At 37.9% G+C, this 22866-nt stretch overlaps 2 protein-coding genes across 4 annotated transcripts in view; one reads left to right on the plus strand and one right to left on the minus strand.

Annotated features, from left to right (window-relative positions):
• SESN1 (sestrin 1) overlaps positions 1–16642 on the plus strand; it is a 46613-nt gene extending 29971 nt beyond the window's left edge. For all 3 annotated transcript variants that reach the window (XM_070953472.1, XM_070953490.1, XM_070953481.1), the window contains exons 2-10: positions 449–514; positions 2051–2251; positions 5480–5662; positions 6571–6810; positions 8352–8499; positions 11260–11372; positions 12086–12276; positions 13177–13321; positions 15099–16642. In XM_070953472.1, coding sequence (XP_070809573.1) covers positions 449–514; positions 2051–2251; positions 5480–5662; positions 6571–6810; positions 8352–8499; positions 11260–11372; positions 12086–12276; positions 13177–13321; positions 15099–15185 — 1374 coding nt within the window. In that variant the 3' untranslated portion in view covers positions 15186–16642. The remainder of the gene's footprint in view (positions 1–448; positions 515–2050; positions 2252–5479; positions 5663–6570; positions 6811–8351; positions 8500–11259; positions 11373–12085; positions 12277–13176; positions 13322–15098) is intronic.
• A 441-nt stretch (positions 16643–17083) lies between these two features.
• ARMC2 (armadillo repeat containing 2) overlaps positions 17084–22866 on the minus strand; it is a 44187-nt gene continuing 38404 nt past the window's right edge. Inside the window, exons 16-18 of the mRNA XM_070953501.1 lie at positions 19446–19578; positions 19123–19283; positions 17084–17221 (exon numbers count right to left, since the gene is read on the minus strand). Of these exons, the coding sequence (XP_070809602.1) occupies positions 17103–17221; positions 19123–19283; positions 19446–19578 (413 nt within the window). The 3' untranslated portion in view covers positions 17084–17102. The remainder of the gene's footprint in view (positions 17222–19122; positions 19284–19445; positions 19579–22866) is intronic.

Below are 22866 nucleotides of genomic sequence, written 5' to 3' on the forward strand. Positions count from 1 at the left end.
AAAATCCTATTGCATGTATTCTCGTGGCTTCCCCCTCAAGCCCTGATAAAATTACAGCCCTGTTAACTTCCTGAAAGATACTGAGAGATTTCATACATACTCTGTTTTGCGGATATGCAGATGTACTTCAAAAGCCTCCAGTATCGCTGACATTACCCTGCTAGCAGCTGTGTACTGAACTCCTTGTTCTTGACCCTTTGCCAAGTACTTTATGCAAAACTAGGTTTTTTACTGAACCAGGTTTCATTGTTTTTAATGGCAGCAGAATGGTGCACTGTAAACAAGTGTGGCTTGTTATGAAGCATGGGCAGAACATTTCCACTGATTGCACTTTTGAAATACAAGGCTGGTTCTGTTTCAGTGGTGAAGCATTAATTGCTCTCAAAGCCGCAGCTGAAATGTTTATAACTAAAAAGTTCAGGTACTGTAGTATAATATTCTTTTCTAGGAACTTGGAATTAGGATCCCCAGACCACTGGGACAAGGACCAAGCAGATACATCCCAGAAATGGAGGTATTTAAGGCTTTCTGTTTTGCATGAAAACAATGAAATTGTGACATTTTTGCCAGGGTTGGAGGGGATTTTCAAAGTTTAATGTTGACTGAAGAACAGCTGTTAATCTGCAAATCTGTATTGGCCATCCGGAGTGCAACAAATCATTAGTAGTGTTTGGCAGCAGGAAAAGTTGTTCATGTAGAGCCTTGGTGGCGCAGCAGACTAAAGTGCTGTTAAGTAGCACCAGCTGCCTGCAATTACTGCAAGGTCAAATCTCAACAAGGCTCAAGGTTGACTCAGCCTTCCATCCTTTCGAGGTAGGTAAAATGAGGACCCGGTTTGTGGGGGCAATAAGCTGACTTTGTATAAAAAAGAACACAGCTTGGGGGGGCCCGAAAGCCCTACTAAGCAGGTATATACAAAAAGTATGAAAGCTATTGCTTAACGCATTGTAAGCCGCCCTAAGTCTCCAGAGAAGGGAGGCATATAAATTGAACAAATAAAACAATAAACAATAAATGTAATTTTAATACAGGTAGTCCTTGACTTACAGCAATTCACTTAGTGACAGTTCACAGTTACGACAACACTGAAAAAAGTGAGCTTCACAGTTACAACCATGCAGCATCCCCATGATCATGTGATCAGAATTCAGATGCTTGCTAACTGGTTCATACTTACGACGGATGCTGTGTCCCAAGGTCATGTGATGATCTTTTGCAACCTTCTGACAAGCAAAGTCAATGGGGAAGCCAGATTCACTTAACAACCAGGTTACTAACTTATCAACTGCAGTGATTCACTTAACAACTGTGGCAAAGAAAAGTCATAAAATGGGACAAAACTCACTTAAGAAATGTCTCATTAATAACAGAAAATTTGGGCTCAATTGTAATCATAAGTCGAGGACTACTAGTATTTAATTGGCCATTTTAAACTGGTTGCCCAATTCTTTTGGGCATCAACTATTGTTTAACCTGATCCATAATTGTAACAGACATACATGTTAAATAAATATAATTAGCTGGTGAACTTTAATTCCAAATTAAGATTCACAAGTGGCCTTCTGAGAGTGATTTATTTTCCACTACTTAGCAATTTGGAAGACTTTATTGACTATACATTGTTGATAATTAAAATATGCTTTCTATTTTTTTCTCAGCTAAAATGTGCCTCCAGATAATTAATCAGTCACATTATTAATTTGTAGTTCGCATACTATTTGCCATGTTTGGGCAATGATAAATTTCTAGAATCTCTTCTGTGCCCCAACTCAATGTGTGCACAGTATATAGACTTAACAATTTATTTGGACTATTTTTCTCATTCTCAAAAGACTTTGAAGATATATGGACTTCAACTCCCCGCATTCTTCAGCCAGCATTTCTGGCTGGGGAATTCTGTCAGATGAAATCCATACATCGTAAAGTTGCTGAGGTTGAAAAACACTGGCTTTGAATTATTAAATAATTTACAATTATTTAAAATATGTTATTTTTGCTCCTAGAAAATATTGTTGTTGTGGTTTCTCTCTCCCCCCGCCCTTTCACACAGATTCTTCAAGTGAGCGCTGAGGATCCTCAGATGTCTTCTTTGTTTGCTGAGTCTTTCACAACTTTAGGGCATTTGGATAACATTACATTGGTGATGGTTTTTCATCCACGGTATCTGGAGAGCTTTTTGAAAACGCAGCATTATCTATTGCAGATGGATGGTCCACTGCCTCTTTGCTATCGACACTATATAGGTATAATGGTATGTTGAATATGACCCATGAAACATTTTTCTTACAGCATTAGCGTTTCTCTTTAAAGTATATGACTATGTGGTTAGAGAATCTCAGGATCTCTGTGAATTTTATTAATTTGTAAAAATAACAGCATTCTATCTCGGAAATATTGTAAGATATCCTAATGAGTTTCTATCTGCACTAAATATTATACTCAAAATTACACAGTATCATACATGCAAATTCTTTATTGACATGAGCAACAAACAAGTTGACTTTTGTTTACATTGTCATGTTCCATAAAAGCAGCCAATTTAGTATCAGTGGTACTGAGCAAAGTGGTTTTCTCATTCCCTCTTCAATCTTTCTTGATCTAAATCTAAATCTACATGCCCTTTCTCATATTACTCACTTTTTAGCACTTGCTGAATAGAGAGCACATACAGCTCTAAAGCACCAAAGCAAAACTAATTTAAAATTAAGTGGACTTTTAGGAAAATGGATTTAAAATTATTAGATAGATTTAAATAAGAGAGTTCAAGGGGAAAGTTTTAAACGATTCCTAACTCAATACTGATGTTTTATGGCTGCATTTAAATTAAATCAAAAATGTTGTCCCACAGTCTGACAACCTGAACTGGCTTGGGCGAGCTCAGTTGTAAATATGGAAACTTCCTATATTTTTAATAATCTTGCCAAGGGCTCTATGATAATTTCAGTAGAAGAGTACATGTAGCTCGGAACTGAACTGTAGAGTCCTTGAGGGAACTGTAGAGTTCCCTGAGCTTGATTGTTTGCTTGCAGACATTTCATTATTCAATTAGGTAATATCATCAGTGCTAGTGAGTGTGGATTTGCTCCCTGTTTATATACAGTAGCTTACCCTCCCGGTTTTGATGGGGGTGTGGATTTCTACTTGGTAGTTCCTTGTTGAGGGTATTGTTTTCTGCTTGTTTGTCTGGTGTTAGTTCATGTTTATCTGGGTGTTGGCTGCTGGAGGAGATTGTTCTGGTTTTTCTTTACTTTTTAGCTTTTGTCTCTTGAATGACATGTAAATATGGTTTATTTCTTACAGTAGCTGATTTGACTGAATATCAAGTTTCCAGGAATTCTCCTAACATTTTTGGAATTGGTCTAGGATGCTCACAGTTTCCCAGTTGAAACTATGGTTGAGTCTGTCCATTTTTGGCTGCATGAGATTAAGGGGTTTGCATTGTGTCCTTCTGACTGGATCTGCTCTTCTAGTCTTCTGCTTGTCTGTCTTACATAGTGGCTGCTACAGTCCTTATACTGTATGTAGTAGATGACTTCCGTTTTTTCCTTCATGTTTTTTCCTTCATTGTTTTGGTTTATGTAAGAGATTTTGGAGGGCTTTAATTTAATTTAGTTTGCGTGCTATGGTAATGCCTTACCAACCACCATAATACTATGGTGGTTGAAATAGTCCTGTTGATCGTTTCTGAGATTTTTTGGTGTAATAGTGTTATCTTTTTCATAGCTTGTGTTGATTATGCTCTAGTCCAGGGGTGGGCAACTGTGGCCCTTTTACAACTTGTGGACTTCAACTCCCAGAATTCCTGAGACAGCCAAGCTGGCTCAGGAATTCTGGGAGTTGAAGTCCACAGGTCATAAAGGGGCCATATTTGCCTACCCCTGTTCTAATACATAGTCAAGCATAGTCAGGAACTTTTTGATAAAGCTGCATAGATATTCATTTTGTTGGAAGTTGTTGCATAGGCGTTCTGTTTCTTGTTCTGATGTATGGGCCTGCTGTGGTATATGTGTGTCTGAATAATGTTCTTACACAGCTCCTCTTGTAGGAGGTAACTTTGGTAATGGATTGTTCACCTTTCCACTATCTCCATAAAGCTAAGAAAATTGTCAGTCTGGAAACTTTTTAACAGTGAAATGGGTATATAAAACAATTGAAGTGATAGAGTACAGTTTTGAATGAATTCAAACCGAAATTAGAACTAAACTATTATATCTCAGTAATGATGTCTCTATTGTATGATAGAGAGAATAGCAAAGAATAATTATTTTGCATCATTGCAGTCATACATAGTCTTCCATTTCTATGACCAGTTTGCAAGACACTTTTTTGTATATAAAATCATTTTAATTCCTTCTGACTTACAGTGCATATTAAGTTATGCATCTTTTGCAGTTGTTTGTGCAGAGATTAAAGGCTCCCTACAATTTTTGCATCCTGAGAATATGAACAGGATTCTTGGCTCATTGAGGTTGTCCACATTGCATGCTTGTTACATCCTGGATGTAAAAGTAGCCAACTACTAAGTGTTGCATATAGTTAGTTCTTGTCTATCCTTGTTTAACAGTGCTTAAGAAGGTAACTTTAGATTTAAATGCTATAAATATTAGGTGGCATTTTTATTAACTGCATTAATATGTAGTGATGGTCCAACTTTAATCTAACTTTGGTATAAAACAATGTATCTTCTGGGTTACTGTGTTGTGAGGAGTTTGCAGAGGAAGAATATTTTATTGATCCAGTTTAATTTTGATAGCATACTTTAAAAGGCTCATATGTAGCCCTTTGGCCTGGATCCCATGATTTTTATCTTGTTTGTTGACATTTATGTAAAACTGTTAACAGAGATCACTTGAAGATCAACAGTCAAATGTTATTGCCTAGGATTGCCTAGGGAATAAATGCAGAATAGTCATTGCCCCAATGACTGTTAGGTAATGTATTTAACTCACTCAGGTGCTAGTTGTACTTTGTGGTTTTGTTCTTGCTGCTTTCAGCTTGTTGAAAAATCATTCTAACGACGATTCTGTTTTGTAAGCCACTATATATGCCTTTGCTTTTTAGAGGAAAATTTGGATATCATTTCAGTCAATGAAATTTCTTTCTAGCAATACTATCCTTAAATCAGGGCTGATCAATGTACAGCCTGCCAGATGAAACTGAACACTGTTCCCCATCAATCCTCACCAGTGTGATTATTAGTGAGAGATGAGGGAGTTGCAGTTCAACCTAAAATTTAACTGCAAGTTGCTTTCAAATTTAATCCATTTCATTGTGTTGCTTTTCAATTTTGATCTTGCATATAAGGCATATACAAAAATGAAATAATTAAAAGAATGCATGGGTTTTTTTCCCAGTGGTGTACGGTATTGTGTTATATGCATTATTTTACTTTTCCTAAGCAGTGTTCTCTGTAATTATGTTTTTAAATGACTATAGAACATCTCTGTTCCATAATTCTTGTTTGCACATTGTTTCCTAGGCTGCAGCAAGACATCAGTGCTCTTACTTGGTAAACCTTCATGTCAATTATTTTCTGCAAGTTGGAGGAGATCCTAAATGGCTGAATGGTCTAGAAAATGCACCTCAAAAGTTGCAGAAGTTGGGTGATTTGAATAAAATCTTGGCACACAGACCCTGGCTTATTACAAAGGAACATATTGAAGTAAGTATGTTTCTTGAATCTATAATGATCTTATATTTTTGAAATGGCTGCCATTATTTGTTGGTCCATAATTCTTAAGCTACCAATTTAATGTTTGTTACTCAAATTTAAGTTATTGCAGAATCTGTCTCCAAATCACTTTAATGAACTCAGCAGGGGTTTCCCCATCACTTGTTGCAATATTTTTTTTTAAAAAAAAGGTTCTCTTTTTGTTTTTACCAGTTCAAAATGAAAAGATCATCCATCCTCCCCAGAAATACAAAATTGTACCCATTTTGATTATATTTTCTCTCCAAAATCTTTGAGTCCCATAGCACTAATGACTAAATTGTTTCTGGATGTTTGACTTTTACAGTATTTAAAGTACAAATATATTGTTATTTCCTGCATAGACTTTATGCTTAGTCATCCTTCACCACTGCCTGCTTTTATTTCTAAATTACATTACTGTCCTAGATCCATAGAACAATTCTCATAGCTGTGTAATTCTCATAGCTGTCAAATGAAAAAGGATTGAAAAGTATTTAACATGGCTTTCTGCATTTTAAAAGGACCCTTTAGAATGGAACACACTTAACATTAATCTCTTGCTGTAGTATTTTTGATCCACTGTGGACTTACATTTAGGATATTACTTGTGGTGTGATGATTATAAGTTTGTTATGGAATATAGTTTGGAGTCCCAGAAGGGAGGGACTGCTTCAGAGGGCAAAAAGGCAACGGAGCTTGAAAAGTCTACTAATAGTTTACACAGTACATCTATAGTTATGCAGATAGTTACTTTAATCTGGCAAGAGTCTGCCTGTAGGTGAACAATAAAGTAACTCCACATGTCACTGTTGGTTCTTGGGGCCTGACCGAATTTGATGTAATGATTACATTCCTTCTCCCTGCTTTTTCTTTTAAAGCAACTTCTAAAAACCGAAGAACACAGCTGGTCATTGGCAGAATTGGTCCATGCTGTAGTACTCCTCACACACTATCACTCGCTTGCTTCGTTCACCTTTGGCTGTGGAATCAATCCAGAGATCCACTGTGATGGCGGTCACACTTTCAGGCTGCTCTCTGTTGATGGTTATTGCATTTGTGATATAACAAATGGCAATCATGATGAGTATAAGATGCACACCCCTGATACAGATATTACAGTGAGTATTATGTTCTGAAAGGTTGAGTGTATTTACCTTTTAAAAAAGCATCCGTTTGTTGTGGTGTGTATTTGCAAAGTTGTACAACTTGCCTTCCTTCCCTTAGTCCCTCCCTTCTCTTTTTTTTTTTTAATGGAGAGAATGAATACTTTAAACTATCAAGTAAATCTCTTTAGAAATGCAAGATGGATGCTATAGAGGGGCACACTGAAATGGAGTACATCTGTTACTTAACCATTGGAGGAAACTTCTGTATGACTTTGTAACCATAGTGTTTGAACACATGGACCCTGGAACACCAAAAGAAATTCAGAGAAAATTTTTGGAAGTCTCAGATGTGGGAAGAGGCTGCCATATTAGGCTGAAGGCAATCTTAACTTGAATGTAGTCTAGAACATAACATTTCATTTCAGCTGCACCTTTTGTACTGCTACTAATACTGTATATATTAACATATACAGCACTGCAGCAAATGCACAGTGTTAGATATAATTGCATGCCAGGAAACCCAATTGGCTTAAGATACACGGACTTGGATTTTTCTCAATATGAGCTAGAAGAAACATCAATGGTCAAGAAATGTTTTTCTTCCAAGAGTTGGTCTGACTTTTCTAAATTACCACCTGGAATTATCTGATATATCCTCTGCAAGACAAAGAATGATTATAAGATTGTTTTTATTTTTCAAGATTATATGATTGAAGATAATTATAAAGTTCTTAAGAAGCGAACAGTCTTCTCGCAAACAGTTTGCATTATGTTGGTTTAATTAAAACAAACAGAAATAGTCACTCTTAATTGTAAGAAATTTTGGGACTATGAAGCGTATCAGTTAGAAACATGATTTGCTGCTCAGTTGAGACTTTATTAATAATAATGCAAGGCCTCAGCCTTTTTGAAATTTGTTCTAACAAGTTCAAAATGGTTGAATTAGCTGTATTATAGCAATCACAATTATAGGATATTTAATGTTACTATCCTGTGATGTAGTGCCACACTAAGGAACTACTGCTAGCAATTCCTGCCCACAAGTACATTTATGCATCAACTTTACATATTCTCATTTTAGGAGATTTAAAAATTCCTTCAAGTGGTAAAACAATTTCCATGTATTTGCTATGCAGCAGAATAATTGTTCCTTTAATTTAAGCATTAGAAAAAAATGTATTTGCTTTCTTCTTAATTCTATAAATAGGCATTCTAAAAAAGTTGCAAATACTATGTTAGGTATAAAATAGAAAATCTGGTCTTTATCATAATAGAGTATCAGTGCTACATTGCAATTTTAAAACCCCTAACCTCTCTTTTAAACTTTTAAACTTTTAAAAATTTTTAAATTTTAAATTTGTCTTAAGAATTTGGGGTGTTTTAAATTTCGTTTTCCGGGCCAAATTATTTAATTGTATTTTAATGCTTTTTAACATTTGTATTATATGTATTTTATCTGGCTGTTCACCGCCCTGAGTCCTTCGGGAGTAGGGCGGTATACAGATTCAATAAATAATAATAATAATAATATATAAAAAATGTTGCTATTAAAGACTCCCGAGCCCTCCTGTGAAGTAGAAGCACTTATGGAAAAAATGAAGCAAATACAGGAATGCAGAGACGATGTTGAAGCTAGTCAAGAGGAAAAGGCCACCCGATTCGAGAAGGAGAAGAGAGAAAGCATGTTGGTGGTTTGCTCAGGTCAGAACATATTTCATATTTCTTTATTTTTTTAATTTCACATATATATTTATCAGTTCCGGTATTTATACTTCCTCATTATTCTGTAACATAAATAGTTCATCAGGGCAACAATAACTGCTTCTAAAACCAGGGGTAAAAATGGGTCAGAATTATCATCAACATCGTCGTCGTCATCATCATCATTCAAACCTACATTCAACCCAGCGCACTCTAAAACGTTCTGACCATCGGGCAGTAATTTTTAGAAAGTTTGTACCTAAATTACCACCCCTCAATACAATATAGGCCTGACATTGCTTCCTTTAAGAAATCAAGAATCCAACTGTCCTTCAAAAAGTTGTTAAATATTTCACAGCTCAGTATATACCTGTCCGACTTCTTAAGCAAGATGAACAATAATCCAGAAAAGAAGTGTCAAGTCTCAGAGATTGCCCATTGGTTCGTCAAAATGAAAAAATAGAACATCTTAACTAAATGGAGTCTTCAGATTTGCTGAAAAATATATTTCAGGTTGGCACAAATGGGAAATTTGCACAACCTGAGCCAGTTGGTGCAAAACTGCTGCCTTCCAAAAGTATTAGGTCTCCAGCCACAAAATTCCCAACTAACGTATCTGTTGGCTAGGTGACTCACAATTCAGGGAGCTTAAAGAACACTAGATTTGGTAAATACAGTGAAATCTTGATTTATCTTGATGAAAAAGATTTTATAAGGATCAGACCAATTTTCTGCACAAATTGATATCATTTGCATAATACTACACACACAAAGTAAATAATATAATTTGTCATTTGTGAAACAGCACCATTATGCAAATGACATAAATTAACACAAGTGGCATAATTAGTGTAATGGTATCAAGCAGATGATGCAAATTGTCACATTAGCACTTGCCAGTTTAACAGACATTCATTTTATAACAATCATCCTTAAAATTAATCTGTTAAAACTTAAGAGGTTTAAAAACGGAAAGCTGCATAATCACTAATAGGACAAAACAGTTTTTTTATAAATAAATGTGAATTTATTAGCTCAATGGAGCAGGCCAGCAAATTTGGCTTTCTCCATTTAGTCATTTCATTTTAAACCGAAGGCTCTGTATGGACTTAAAATATCTCTTTTCAAATGTTAAAAATGGTATTGTGTTCCACAACATAATAAGTTTTCAATAGCACTAGGAAATACTCAAAATGTTACATTCAAAACCAGAAATCTGCTCTTACATCATTTACAAAATGACAATTCCATGTGTGTAGGTATAAAAACCACAATGACTTAACAATTGTCAATAAGAGCAAACAAAAAAAAAATCTGGAAAGTGGAAGTTACAGTAAATCAAGACAGCAAGAATAGGAAAGAAATAACTGGAGGAAAAAACAAAATACAAAAGACCTACAAACAGAAGTAAAATGACTGTAGTAAAAGAAAGCAAAAGTAGTACCAATAATGATAGATCCCAAAGCTTCTGGAGCACCATTTGAATACCATCACATTGACAAAATCGTCATTAGTCAATTGTAAAAGGCAGCTTTACTTGGAACAGCATCCTGTGATGATATCTTTTAATGCCTTGGGAATAGGCGTTAAATAGGTGGATTAAAATGCCAAATCAAATCTAAATATTTGACTGACCAATCAATCAGGATCTATTACATGTAGGTCTTTATAGGCATCGACCAGCATTTCGAATTACACTCAGAAGCAAATTGGCAACCAGTGCAACTCGTGAAGTGGACAGATTACATGACCATATCAATGCTTTCCCATCACTGCTCGTACCACTACCTTCTGGATCAGTTGAAGCTTCTGGGGTGTCTTCAAGGGCAGCCCAAGTAGAATGCATTATAGTAATCAAGCCATGAGATGACTAGAGAAATGAGTGACTGTCTGCCAGGCTCCTCCAATCTAGGAAAGATGCAATGGGTGTACCAGATATAGTGGTACAAATACCTTCCTAGCCACACATAATTACCTAAGAACAAATTGTATATAGATAGGAAGGGTGTGTGTTGCAAGCAATGTGTGTATTTTGGCATGCCCAAGCCAAGGCTTCTATTCAGTTGGCTTGTTCTCCTTGCCCGTTGGTCCACAGAAGCAGCACAAGAAAGGCTGCTCACAACCAGCCTGTAGAATAACTAAGTCTTTTACATACAGTATTTGATAGTGGAAGAACTGACGTATTTACAGTATGGAACTTACAGGTCAAAAATTGCAGTGGCAGCAATTATCGTACAGCTAAGCTTTTATAGTTGGTTCATTGCCACTAAAGCCGTGAACTTTTCTAATATACTTGTAGACTGGATGTTAATTTTATCTATCCTGTTAATCTGCTTATGGAAAGGGAACAAGATCGTAAGCAAGGATCTTTGATGCTAATTCCTGGTCCTATCTACATGATTGACCCCTTTCACAGTAATTAAGTAGTGGGTTCATTCTCAAGGGCTAGTTTTCTCATATTTGGAAATAATTACAGAAGAAAACAAGCTTGTCCATTTTTCATTTGCTACCACATAAGTGACATTCAAATAAGTTGCAGCCCTCTGTTTCGTAACACATACGATCAACATGTATTGATCTTTATTGTTATTAAAAGAAAAGATTATATGGGGAGGAATTTCAGCACAGCATTTTTGAAGAAGCTATATTTTATCTGCAAAATGCTTTTCCCGTATTGATTACAGAAGTCATTTATTATAATTTGGCAATGGGCTTTAAGCTGTTCTTGTGAAACTACCATATTTATTACATATTTAACAGAAGATGAAGAAATAGCACCAACAAGAGATGTATCTCGTCACTTTGAGGATACTAGCTATGGCTATAAAGATTTCTCAAGGCATGGGATGCACGTACCTACCTTCCGTGTGCAGGTTAGTCACACATTATCAGTATCGAATTGTAGTGTGCCCCAGAATATTAGGTGTATAAATTACATGCTGTATGGTTTTTTTTTAAGCATAGGCAATTTGGTGCCTTGCAGCTTTGAGCATTTACTAATCATTCTCAGGCAGTATATAGGGGATTATTGTGAAAGCTATACAGATAGTCCTCAATTTATAACCATTCGTTTAGCAACTTTTCGAAGTTACAACATCACTGAAAAATATAACCTGCTACCAGTCCTCATACTTACAACAGTCATAGCATTCCCACTGTCAAGGGATCAGGATTCAGGCACTTGACAATGGGCATGTATTGAGACAGTCGTGGCATCCTGGGTTCATGTGGGAGGGATGATACTGTTCCAGCCGGCTTCTGACAAGAAAATTCAAAGGTGGAAGCCGAATTCACTTGACTGCAGTGACTCCCTTAACAAACCTATCAAAAAAGTTCATAAAACGAGGCACAATTCACTTGAAAAACACTCTGCATAGGGATGGAAATTCTGTCTCAATTGTGGGTCATAAGTTGAAGACTACCTGTAGTTGAAACCAGTGGAGGACAACAGAGTATCCATGCTGTTGGAATACCTAGCAATTATCTCATTAATTTGTATTTTAAAAATGCAGTGAAAAATATATATTTTTTCTACTTTGTCAAAGTTCGTGAGAACTTGCTTCCATGTATCTATTTTGCTTTTAAGGACTATTCGTGGGAAGACCACGGATATTCGCTGGTAAATCGTCTCTATCCAGATGTAGGACAACTGATAGATGAGAAGTTTCAAATTGCCTACAACTTGACTTACAACACAATGGCTATGCATAAAGATGTGGATACATCAATGCTTAGGCGCGCAATCTGGAATTACATCCACTGTATGTTTGGAATAAGGTTGGTCCGGATCAGCTTTAGTTATCTATTAATTTTGGAAATTTTGCTTCCCATATTGCTTGAACACATATTATGGAAATTTATATTAAGAACCTACATCAAAAGCCATGAGCATACAATCAATGAACTGGATAAAAACCTAATTGCATTGGTAACTTCTTACTAACAAATGCTTTTAAAGGCAAATTCTGGATAACAATTGTGCTTGAGGTAAGAACCTTGTATCCCGAGAAAGCTAACTTGCTAAAAAAGCTAAAGCTAAAAGTAATTCTAGAACCGTGATGGCAAACCTATGGTGCACGTGCCACAGGTGGCATGCAGCGCCCTCTATGTGGGCACGTGAGCCATTGCCCCAGTTCAGCTCTGCCATGCATGCGCGCGCGCCTCCCGCCAGCCAGCTGGTTGGGTCTCTGCTGCTTATGCGCGGGGGGTCACATGCACAGTGGCTACACACACATTGCATTTTGGGAGTTCAGGCGCATTCACACGTGCACGCTTTGGGCACTTGGTCTGGAAAAGGTTAGCTATCACAGTTCTAGAACAAAGATTTTGTGTTGCTCCCAAATCCATGACTAGAAGATACTAAGAAAGCTGTCAGAGAAAGCAGCAGATTCAAAAATGCAAAAGATAACTGCAGTACTCTGAAAGTCAATATCTGAACAGGACTACATAGAAGATGGAAACAGGGCAAACCACCAAAAAAGGGGACATGTGCTGCTTCCAGCTATTGAGAATGGACAAAAATACTGAGGGTACTACTATAATTGGGATTCTAGCAAAACCAGCTTAAGATCTACCAGAAAATATATGGCTGTGAAATAGCGAGGAATAGTGCAGTAATTATTATAACTGGCAACAATGTGATGCAAAACCTAAACATATTTGTTCTCCTGATTACAGATACGATGATTACGACTATGGTGAAATTAATCAGCTTTTGGATCGCAGCTTTAAAATTTATATCAAAACTGTAGTGTGTGCTCCTGAGAGAACCACAAATAGAATGTATGATGGCTTCTGGAGGCAATTCAAACATTCTGAGAAGGTATGTTGTATATGCGATGTTATACATCTGTGTGTTGTAACTTAGTAGGTTGAATAATATTGACAGTTTAATTTACTAAAGCATTTGTTTTGCTTATATTGACTTTATCTCTTTACACTTTTGCTAGGCTATACAATTTTTGTCTTTGCATTATTGCTTTTAGTAGAAATCACATTAAAGTACTGTATTGAAGAAAATTCTGTAGGTCCCTATGATTAGAGCTACCTTGCCTCACCAGATAAGATGTAAGTCATTTCAGGCCTAAAGCTTGGTGGCGTAGTGGTTAGAATTTTGAATATTGCTTAATGCACTGTAAGCCGCCCTGAATCTCCGGAGAAGGGCGGCATATAAATCAAATTTAAAAAAAAAGAAAAAAAAGAATGCAGTACTGCAGGCTACTTCTGCTGACTGCCGGCTGCCTGCAATTTGGCAGATCAAATCTCACTAGGCTCAAGGTTGACTCAGCCTTCCATCCTTCCGAGGTCGGTAAAATGACGACCCAGATTGTTGGAGGCAATAGGCTGACTCTGTAAACAGCTTAGAGAGGGCTGTAAAACACTATGAAGGAGTATATAATTCTAAGTGCTATTGCTATCATAGCCTAATGAATATTTGCATATAGGTACCGTGTTTCCCCAAAAATAAGACATGTCCTAAGGCCAATTGGGCTTTTCAGGACATGTGATAATATAAACCACCCCAGCAAAATAAGCCCCCACCACCAACTGCGCGTCCCACTCCCCCCTGCTGGGCATAACAGGGCTCCTGCCCCTCACTTAGCCACACGCCCCCTTTAGGGTGCAGTTTGGGGGTGGCAGGTAGGGTGGGCGAGAAGCATCTCGCTTCTCCCCCACCCCACCTGCCACCCCTCTCGATAAAGAAATGGTGGTGAAGGGAAGCAGCCAGGCTACTGTTGCCATTGGGATGGGACATGTTGGGCTGCGAGACACGCGTCTTACCTTTCCAGCACTTTCTCACGAGTTCAGCCAAACTCCTTGAACTCACAAGAAAGTTTTTTCTACAACGTGTCTCCCTGGACAGAAAGGCGAGGAACGTGATGGTGCTGGAAAGATAAGACGCGCGTCGCGCGGCCCAACACGTCCTGTCCCACCCCAAAGGCAATAGCAGTCTGGCTGCTTCCCTTCCCCACTGTCTCTTTATTGAGAGGGGTGGCAGGTGGGGCAGGCGAGAAGCAGGACGCGCATCTTACTTTTCCAGCACTGTCGCATTCCTCGCCATTCTGTGCAGGGAGACACATTGTAAAAAAACCTTTCTCGCGAGTTCAGCCAAACTCCTTGAACTCACAAGAATGACACCAGCTGTGCTGGTATGATGAAGCTCGTGGTGGTGCTGCAATTCGTGCATGCAATGGCACAAGCCTTGCAGAGTCCTGCTCCATGAGGAAGCAGCGGTGGCGTGAGACGTCAGGGCAGTGGCCAACGTGAAGAATGGGGAGGGGAGGCAATGGCAGCAGTCCCAGTCCCACGCTTACCGCCTCCTGCACCCCCAAAATAATAAGACACCCCCCCAATAAGGCCAAGCTCTTATTTTGGGGGGGGCGGGGCAAAAGAAAATAAGACCCTGTCTTATTTTCGGGGAAACACGGTATTGTATGGAGGCAACAGTTCTAATTGGCTGTTGCATAATATCCCTGCCATCATCCATCACTAGTACGTTCATGGATTCTCTTCTGGCTTCAGTTCAAATATTAGCATGCCTTAGAATACTGTAATGCACAAAAGACACTAAACCCAACTTTTTTTTAATTTTCTTTAAGGTTCATGTCAATTTGCTTCTCATAGAAGCACGGATGCAAGCTGAACTGCTTTACGCTCTGAGAGCCATTACTCGTTACATGACGTGAAAACTTTGGGCAGTAGTAATCGAAGGTGCCACAGGGGCAACTTGCCAGGGCTTGTTAAGGAGCTTTTCAACCAGCACGGGCTAAAAGCCATGAAATTATTTGTGCCATAGTGTTTATTATTATTATTCCTACTGCTACTACTAGTATTATTGCAGCTCCTTCCTTAGTGGGATATTACTGCTGATGTTGAGGTTGGTGGTAGGACAGTTGTTCAGAGACACAATCAAACGGATTCCAGCCTGCTCTAGTTAGCATAGGAGGCAATGACTTCTGGCAGACAACTAATTACCGAAATCTTCATGTATTGTCAGAAATAAATAAGAATCTGAAAGATAAGAATTTACTTTTGATATAAGGGTGAATAATGTTGTAAAAGTCCTGATGCTGCTGAACATGCTGGTTAAATGAAGAGACTAGCAATTCCAGTTATTAAGCTATAAACAAATGCAAGTAATGCTATCGTCTGAGCCTACATTGTATGTGATGTTAAGAGAACCTCCTTGCTGACAATGCAGAGCTGAACAGGATGTTACATTAGCAGTTTTGATTGTTAAGAGAATCTTTTGCTGTCTAGGTTGGTCTTATTATTTCAGACTGAGGCAGTGCGAGACTATCAAAGCTGCTTAAAAATCTGCAACTTTGTGAAAAAACTGAATAGTTGAGAGCAAGGATAGATAATCTTACTTCTTCAGTATTCCTAGAAGCTATCAAAGGTGTCAAAATATCAATTCAGGCCTCAAATAGTTTCTTACTAAAACACTCATTTCTACAGTCTGCCCCTTAAGTAGCAGCTTATGTAGTTAAACAAGAAAATAGCGTAAGAACAAGAAGAACAAAAACCCTGTAAGTGATTTTGATATACGTATGTGAGTGCGTGCATGTGTAAAATATATGGACACTTTTTGTATGAGGTCTTTGTTAGTATTACTGGGTTGTTTAAATAAAAAAAATAACATTTTCCTCTTTTTTTCAGACTTTTTACATTAATACTGGTATCATTCATTACAAAATAGACGAATGAATGCTGTATCTGGTGTGTATTTCTAATTTGTGTTTGAGAGAAAAACGACAAAAGTTAAACTGCAATTCTTGACAGTTCAACAGGAAGCATCTGCTATTTCCTTTATTCAAAAATGCAAGGCAAATGCTGATCCAAAACATATAAGCCAAATGTGCAATTTTAAAGTTGGCTTTGGCTAAAAATACCAATTTCATTCCCTGCTCTATGAATTTCATTTGTGAAATCAAATAACTATCTCACTTGGGGGCGGCATATAAATTAAATAATTAAATTAAATTAAATTAAATTAAATTAATTAAATTACCAGATTGGCTTATCAATAAAGGGACAAGGATTATAATCTTATCACATAAATACATTTACAATAGTTTAAAAGTAAAAATCTGCATTTATACTGTGATTTTCAATACATTTTTAAAATATTGGGTGGAGAATGTTAGTCTGAATCATCTAAAAATTCATTTTGAAATTGTTGACCAAATGCAATACTATTCTATACATTAAAACCTAACAAAATTATTTAACAATGAATGCTGTCTGAATTCCTTGATCTATACTTGATAACCATGGTACTAATTTTTGCAATCTTTTATAAAATCTTAACTATAAAGCATAACATTATTATAAAGTTAAATCAAAAAAATACTCAATTCAGATGTTGCAATTAGTTTATTTTTATGTTTCCTAAATGCCATTGGAAATTTAAGAAAAAGGTGTTCTACAATGAATGTCTATGCTACGTAGAAAAATTAGAAAACAAAAGGCATTTTTCATGGAAACATACTGAAATGTTTTGATATCTAATGATTTGCAAAAGTAGCTACAGAAGTGATTCGTGCATTGATTGATTCAATACCCATCTTGAAACGCAGTATTAGGAACTCAAGTAATGGTTTTCAATTTTGAATTCTCTGGAGAAGTTTGTGTGCCACAGGTTTGAACTCTGTTTCCCAATAAAGTTTGTGATATTCTCTTAAATCACTGTCAAAACTGTAAGCCAGGGCCAGTTCTTCATCTACAGCAAGAAAAAGAACACCTACATATCAGCATTAAATATAACTTAAAACAGTTTAAGAATTATTCACACATCTATTTGGATGTATCTGCTACCAACCCAAAGAAGAATCTAAAGCAGGGATGTCAAGCTCAAGGCCTGCGGGTCGGGTCCAGCCTGTGGGGTGCTTAGATCTGGCCCATGGGGCCACACTGGAAACAGCGAAGGATTGGCCCGTAGTGCCTCAGCCTGACCCAGGCCGACCGGGTGCTGATTTACAATCTGATGGCGGCTGGCAGCATACTGGAGGCAGCTGTGGCAGCCGAAAACGGAGCTCGGGTGGGCCATGCAAGCTCCGTTTTCACTGGCAGCGTGCTAGCAAAACTACTAGCAAAAGTGGCATTTGATCACAGACTAGGAGGCACTGAGAAATGTTTCCCCTTTTGCATTTGAGCATCCAAGAAAGGAGAGGAAAGGAGAAAGGGAAAGAGGAAAGACAAAAAGAAGGGAAGATGGGAAGAGAGTAAGGAAGGAAAAAAGGAAAGGGGAAGGAAGAAGAAAGGGAAAAGAGGGAAGGGAAAAGAAAAGAAAGAAGGAAGGAAGGAAGGAAGGAAGGTGATTATAATGAGAGGGAGGGAGGATCTGAGGGAAGTCCTGCCTTAGCACTTGGCCACCAGCAGCCCTGCTGCCATTTCGCCATTCCCTTGTTTCCTCCTCCTGACCTCTCCTGGTGGTCTCCCAACCTATCGCTGAGGATGCTTTTGTTACAAAGCTGGGTCTCCTTGCATGGAGAGGGAGTGGGCCTCCCTCTGACCCACACACTTTGCTCTCCCACACACACCATGAGCAACATGGCCAAGGAGAGTAAGCACAGCAGCAGCAGCCTCGAGGAGGTAAGCACACCCAGGCACCCCTTCGGAGAAGCGGGGCTGGGCTGTGGGGTACCGGTGCCCTGGGAGCTCAAAGGACGGGCTAGGCGCTTAGCCTCCAGCCTGTGCTGCCATCCAGGGGTCCCCCGCGTGGCCTGAGATGGTGAGGACAAAGGTTTGGCCCTCTCCCTGGTCTCGCCTTCCTCCGCTGGAGACAAAGGATCCCCCCAATCCCGCTTGGGCCACCACAGGCGTCCCCAACACAAATGACATCAAGCTGGCCATGCCCACCCCAGCCACACCCACCCCCGAGGTCAAATGGAACCCTGATGTGGCCCTCAAATCAAGTTTGACACCCCTGATCTAAAGAAAAGAATGTGCATAAAAATATTAAGATAAATATCCTGAGGAGTTTTGGTAGTTGGTTTTTTCCCCTGCCTTTAAGTCAGACTTGACTCCTGATTACTTCATTGAGTTTTCTAGGCAGTATTTTTGGAGATGGTTTGCCACTGCCACCTTCTTGAGGCTGAGAGGGAGTGAATAGCCAAATATTACCCAGCTAGCTTTCATGCAGGAATAAAACTCAGGTTTCTGTGCTCCTAGTTCAACAATTTAACCACTAGATCAAATTGGCTCTCAAATAATTGATAGTACCTTTTTTTTTAAAAAAAAAACAGGTGATTGGTAATATCATGAGCCATGGTGGCAGAGTGTTAGAATGTAGTATTGCAGGCTAACTTGCTGCTCACTGCCAGGAGTTTGATCCTGACCGGCTCAAGGTTGACTCTGCTTTCCATCCTTCCGAGGTCGGTAAAATGAGGACCCAGATTGTTGGAGGCAATTTGCAATTTGCTGACTGTAAACTGCTTAGAGAGGGTTGTAAAGCACTATGAAGCGGTATATAAGTGCTACTGTTATTGCTAGTAATGATTTCTTGCTAAGACACTGGAAAGGCTGTAAAGAAAATAATGGGCTACATAGAAAAAAAGTCATGTAAGCAACTTTCTATATGTCCTATTTCCATTCATTAAAGAAACAGCTTTTATAGCTTACCAAGAAATGTCATAAGAAGAACTAGTAGACCGTTTGAGTCATCATCTTCAAAGCAGGGGTCATTACTTGTAACATTCTCACTGTAGTTCCACAAAGTTTTGCATATTAAACCAGCCAGTTGCCAGTCTGTGGGCCCAAAATCTCTCAAGCAATCGATTAATCTGTTGTAATAATAGGTGAATAGCTGTTATTAAACCCTTGAAAACTAGAGTCTTTGTAGAAGCCTTGTAGGAAAATAGAAAGAACAAATATACTAGATATCCCCTGACCCTGTGTGAATTTCAGCAATATTTTTTCTGACTCAGCTACTTTCTAGAACTTACTTTTTAATTCCTCCTTCTTCATTCAAAATACTCCGCCTGCTTTTATCCACAGTAAGATTGAGGAGAACTCCACAGGCTGAAAAGCAGACATCTTGGTGCTTGGCATCAAGCAAAGCAATCATGAACTTGTACACTAGATCACAGAAGAAAAAAAATCAAAGAACAAACTTGCTTTTAAGAACACATAACTTATCAGATGCACCATTACAATACTGCTATGCCACTTCTAAAAGACTGACATACTGACTTCTCTTCTGTAGCAGTTATCAGTTATCTATGCAATTAATGAAAATGCCATATTTTTCAAAGGGTTTTTTTTTTTTTAAATAAACTTTATTGAGGTTTTTTACAGAACAAAAAACAAAAAAAAAAAATATAAAAAATAGAAAAAAGAAAAGAGGAAAAACAAACATTCAAACAGAAACATAAAACATGAAGTACATAAATATGATAACATTTTCAATTAGTATCGGATGTGCAGTGTTTTAACTATTTACATAAATAGTATTTGGTGACATTTCAACTCACTTTTAACCAATATTTAATACACCTTTAGATCTTTCTTTCATTTTGTCATGCAACCACTTGTACCACCTTTCCCATACCATATAGTAAACTGACTTCTCATCATTTAATTCATAAGTTAATTTAGTCATCTCTGCGCACTCGAGTATTTTCTTAATTGTAAGCTCTTCTGGTGGTTGAGTTTTCTCTTTCCAGTACTGTGCATATGCCAATCTAGCGGCTGTAATTATGTGGATCATTAAATGTATCATTTCCTTTCTATATGGTTTCTTTATTATTCCCAGGAGGAAAATCTCTGGTGTTAGTTCAATATCTTCGTCAATTATTTCTTGTAACCACCTCCTAATTTTATTCCAATATCCTTTCGCTTCCGGGCATGTCCACCACATGTGGAAGAAGGTGCCTTGACCATGGCCACATTTCCAACAGTTGGGATGTATATTGGAATATATCTTTGCTAGTCTGGCCGGGGCTAGGTACCATCTATGCAACATTTTGTAATGGTTTTCCTTATATGCCACCGCTCTAGTAAGTTTAAGATTTCTGTTCCATGCCTCCTCCCATTCCCCAAAATTTATATCACGCCCTATATTTTTCTCCCATGCAATTATTTGGTTCTTTGTGACATCTTCGAACTTACCCTCGCCTAATAAATAATTGTATAGTTTTGCCAGAATCTTTTTATTTGTTCCCATCAGGACTTTATCCAATCCATTTGGTCCAAGTTCTAAACCGTATTGTTCTTTATCTCTCTGATATCTAGATTTTATTTGTGAATAGGTCCACCAATCTAGGATTATTCCTTGCTCTCGTAGGATGTCATTTGGTTTAAGCCTCCCTCCTTCGTCCAAAATATCTTTGTATCTGCCCATTTTCTCCCTCTCCCACCTATTTGGGTGGGTCAGGGCCTCCATCGTTGAGAGCCAATTTGGAATTTTTTTGTAATATTTCTGCCTAATCTGAGTCCATGTTTGAACCAAGGAGTCTCTAATTTTATGTCTGTGGAAATGTGTCTTCCTTTTCTTCTCCGTGTCCCAAATGTGGGCGTGCCAGCCTTTTTGCAGGTCATGGCCTTCTAAAGTGAGAATCCTCTCGTTTTCCAGGGTGATCCAGTCTCTTAACCAAACTAGCTTAGCTGCCCTGTAGTATATTTCCCAGTCCGGGAGTCCAAATCCGCCTATATCTCTTTTGCCCCTTAAAATTTTAATGGAAAATCTCGGTTTTTTTCCCTCCCATATAAATTTTCTAATGATTTGGTCTAATTCTAAAAAAAATTTTTTGTTTAGATTTATCGGTATATTTTGGAATAAGAATAATATTCTGGGGAGGATGTTCATCTTAATTGTGGCTATCTTGCCCAAAAGTGATAGTTTTATTTTTTTCCAGCTATCTAGGTCTTGTTTCATTTTTCTAATTAGGGGAATATAATTGTCGTCTTTCAAGGTCGAACATCTAGATGTAATCCAAATTCCTAAGTATTTAATTTTTTTGGCAACCTGTAATCCTAATGCTTCTTCTATCTCGTTCTTCTGACTCTCAGTTGTATTCTTGATCAATACTTTGGTTTTAGTTTTGTTCAGTCTAAAGCCTGCCACCTCTCCGTATTTACTTAATTCCTCTAATACTTTAGGTCCCGATTCTATGGGGTCTTCAAGGATTAAAGCTACGTCGTCCGCAAATGCTTGCGTCTTGTAGGTCTCCTTCCTGATCTTCAAACCTTTTATTTCCTCGTTAGATCTAATTTTCCGGAGAAGAACTTCTAGGGCCAAAATAAACAATAAGGGGGATAGGGGACAACCTTGCCTTACTCCCTTACTAATTTGGAATGTTTTGGTCCTATCGCCATTCACCAGGATGCTCGCCTTTTGGTTATTATATATAGATTTAATCATCATTTCAAAATTTGTTCCGAATTTCATAATCTCAATTTGTTTAATCATAAATTTCCAATTTAGATTGTCGAATGCTTTTTGAGCATCAACAAAGATCAGAGCCATCTGTTTTCCGGGGTGCTCTTCATAATACTCTAGTGTGTCTAGCACGATTCTCAAATTATCCCTAATTTGTCTCCCCGGTAAAAATCCGTTCTGGTCTTTGTATATCCAATTATTTAAAATCTTTTTCATTCTTTCTGCCATTATACCCATGAATAATTTGTAGTCAGTATTTAGGAGCGAAATTGGTCTGTAATTTTGAATTTGTTTTAGGTCGGCACCTTCTTTCGGCACAAGTGTAACATGCGCCTCTTTCCATGACTCTGGGATTTTTTGATCTAACAATACATCATTAAAAATTTCTACTAATTTCGGTTGGAGTATTTCTTCTAATTTTTTATATATTTCCCCTGGGAATCCGTCAGGTCCTGGAGCTTTATTATTTTTCAATTTGGAGAGGGCTGTTTTTAGTTCTTCAATTGTAATCTTTCGGTTGAGCATTTCTTTCTCATCTTCAGTTATTTGTGGGAGCTCTGCTTTTATCAAATATTGTTCTATTTTGTCATCCGGTATCTCCTCTTCTTTGTATAGGGATTCGTAGTATTCTCTCACCCTATCCCGTTTTCCTTCCTCGTTAGACAATAGTTCGCCCTTAGAGTCTTCTAAGGTATGGATTATTCCCCTTTCATTTTCCTTTTTTAATTTATAAGCCAGCCACCTGCCCGATTTGTTAGTATTCTCAAAAAGATATTGTTTCGTTCTTTTCATTCTTTGTGCCAGCTCTTCTTGCTCCATAATATTTACTTTATGCTTCCACATCATCCAATTTTCTTTGGCAGCTTCATCTTCTGGGTTATCTTGGAGTTTTCTTTCTGATTCTCCTATGTGATTTAAATAGTCTTCCAGAATCTTCCTTTCTTCTTTATTTTTATGTGCAGTATATGAAATCGCGACTCCTCTCA

Source organism: Pituophis catenifer, unplaced genomic scaffold, assembly GCF_029215685.1.
Source record: "Pituophis catenifer annectens isolate HBS135680 unplaced genomic scaffold, rPitCat1.0.hap2 SCAF_1, whole genome shotgun sequence".
In the NCBI taxonomy this organism is placed as follows: domain Eukaryota; kingdom Metazoa; phylum Chordata; class Lepidosauria; order Squamata; family Colubridae; genus Pituophis; species Pituophis catenifer.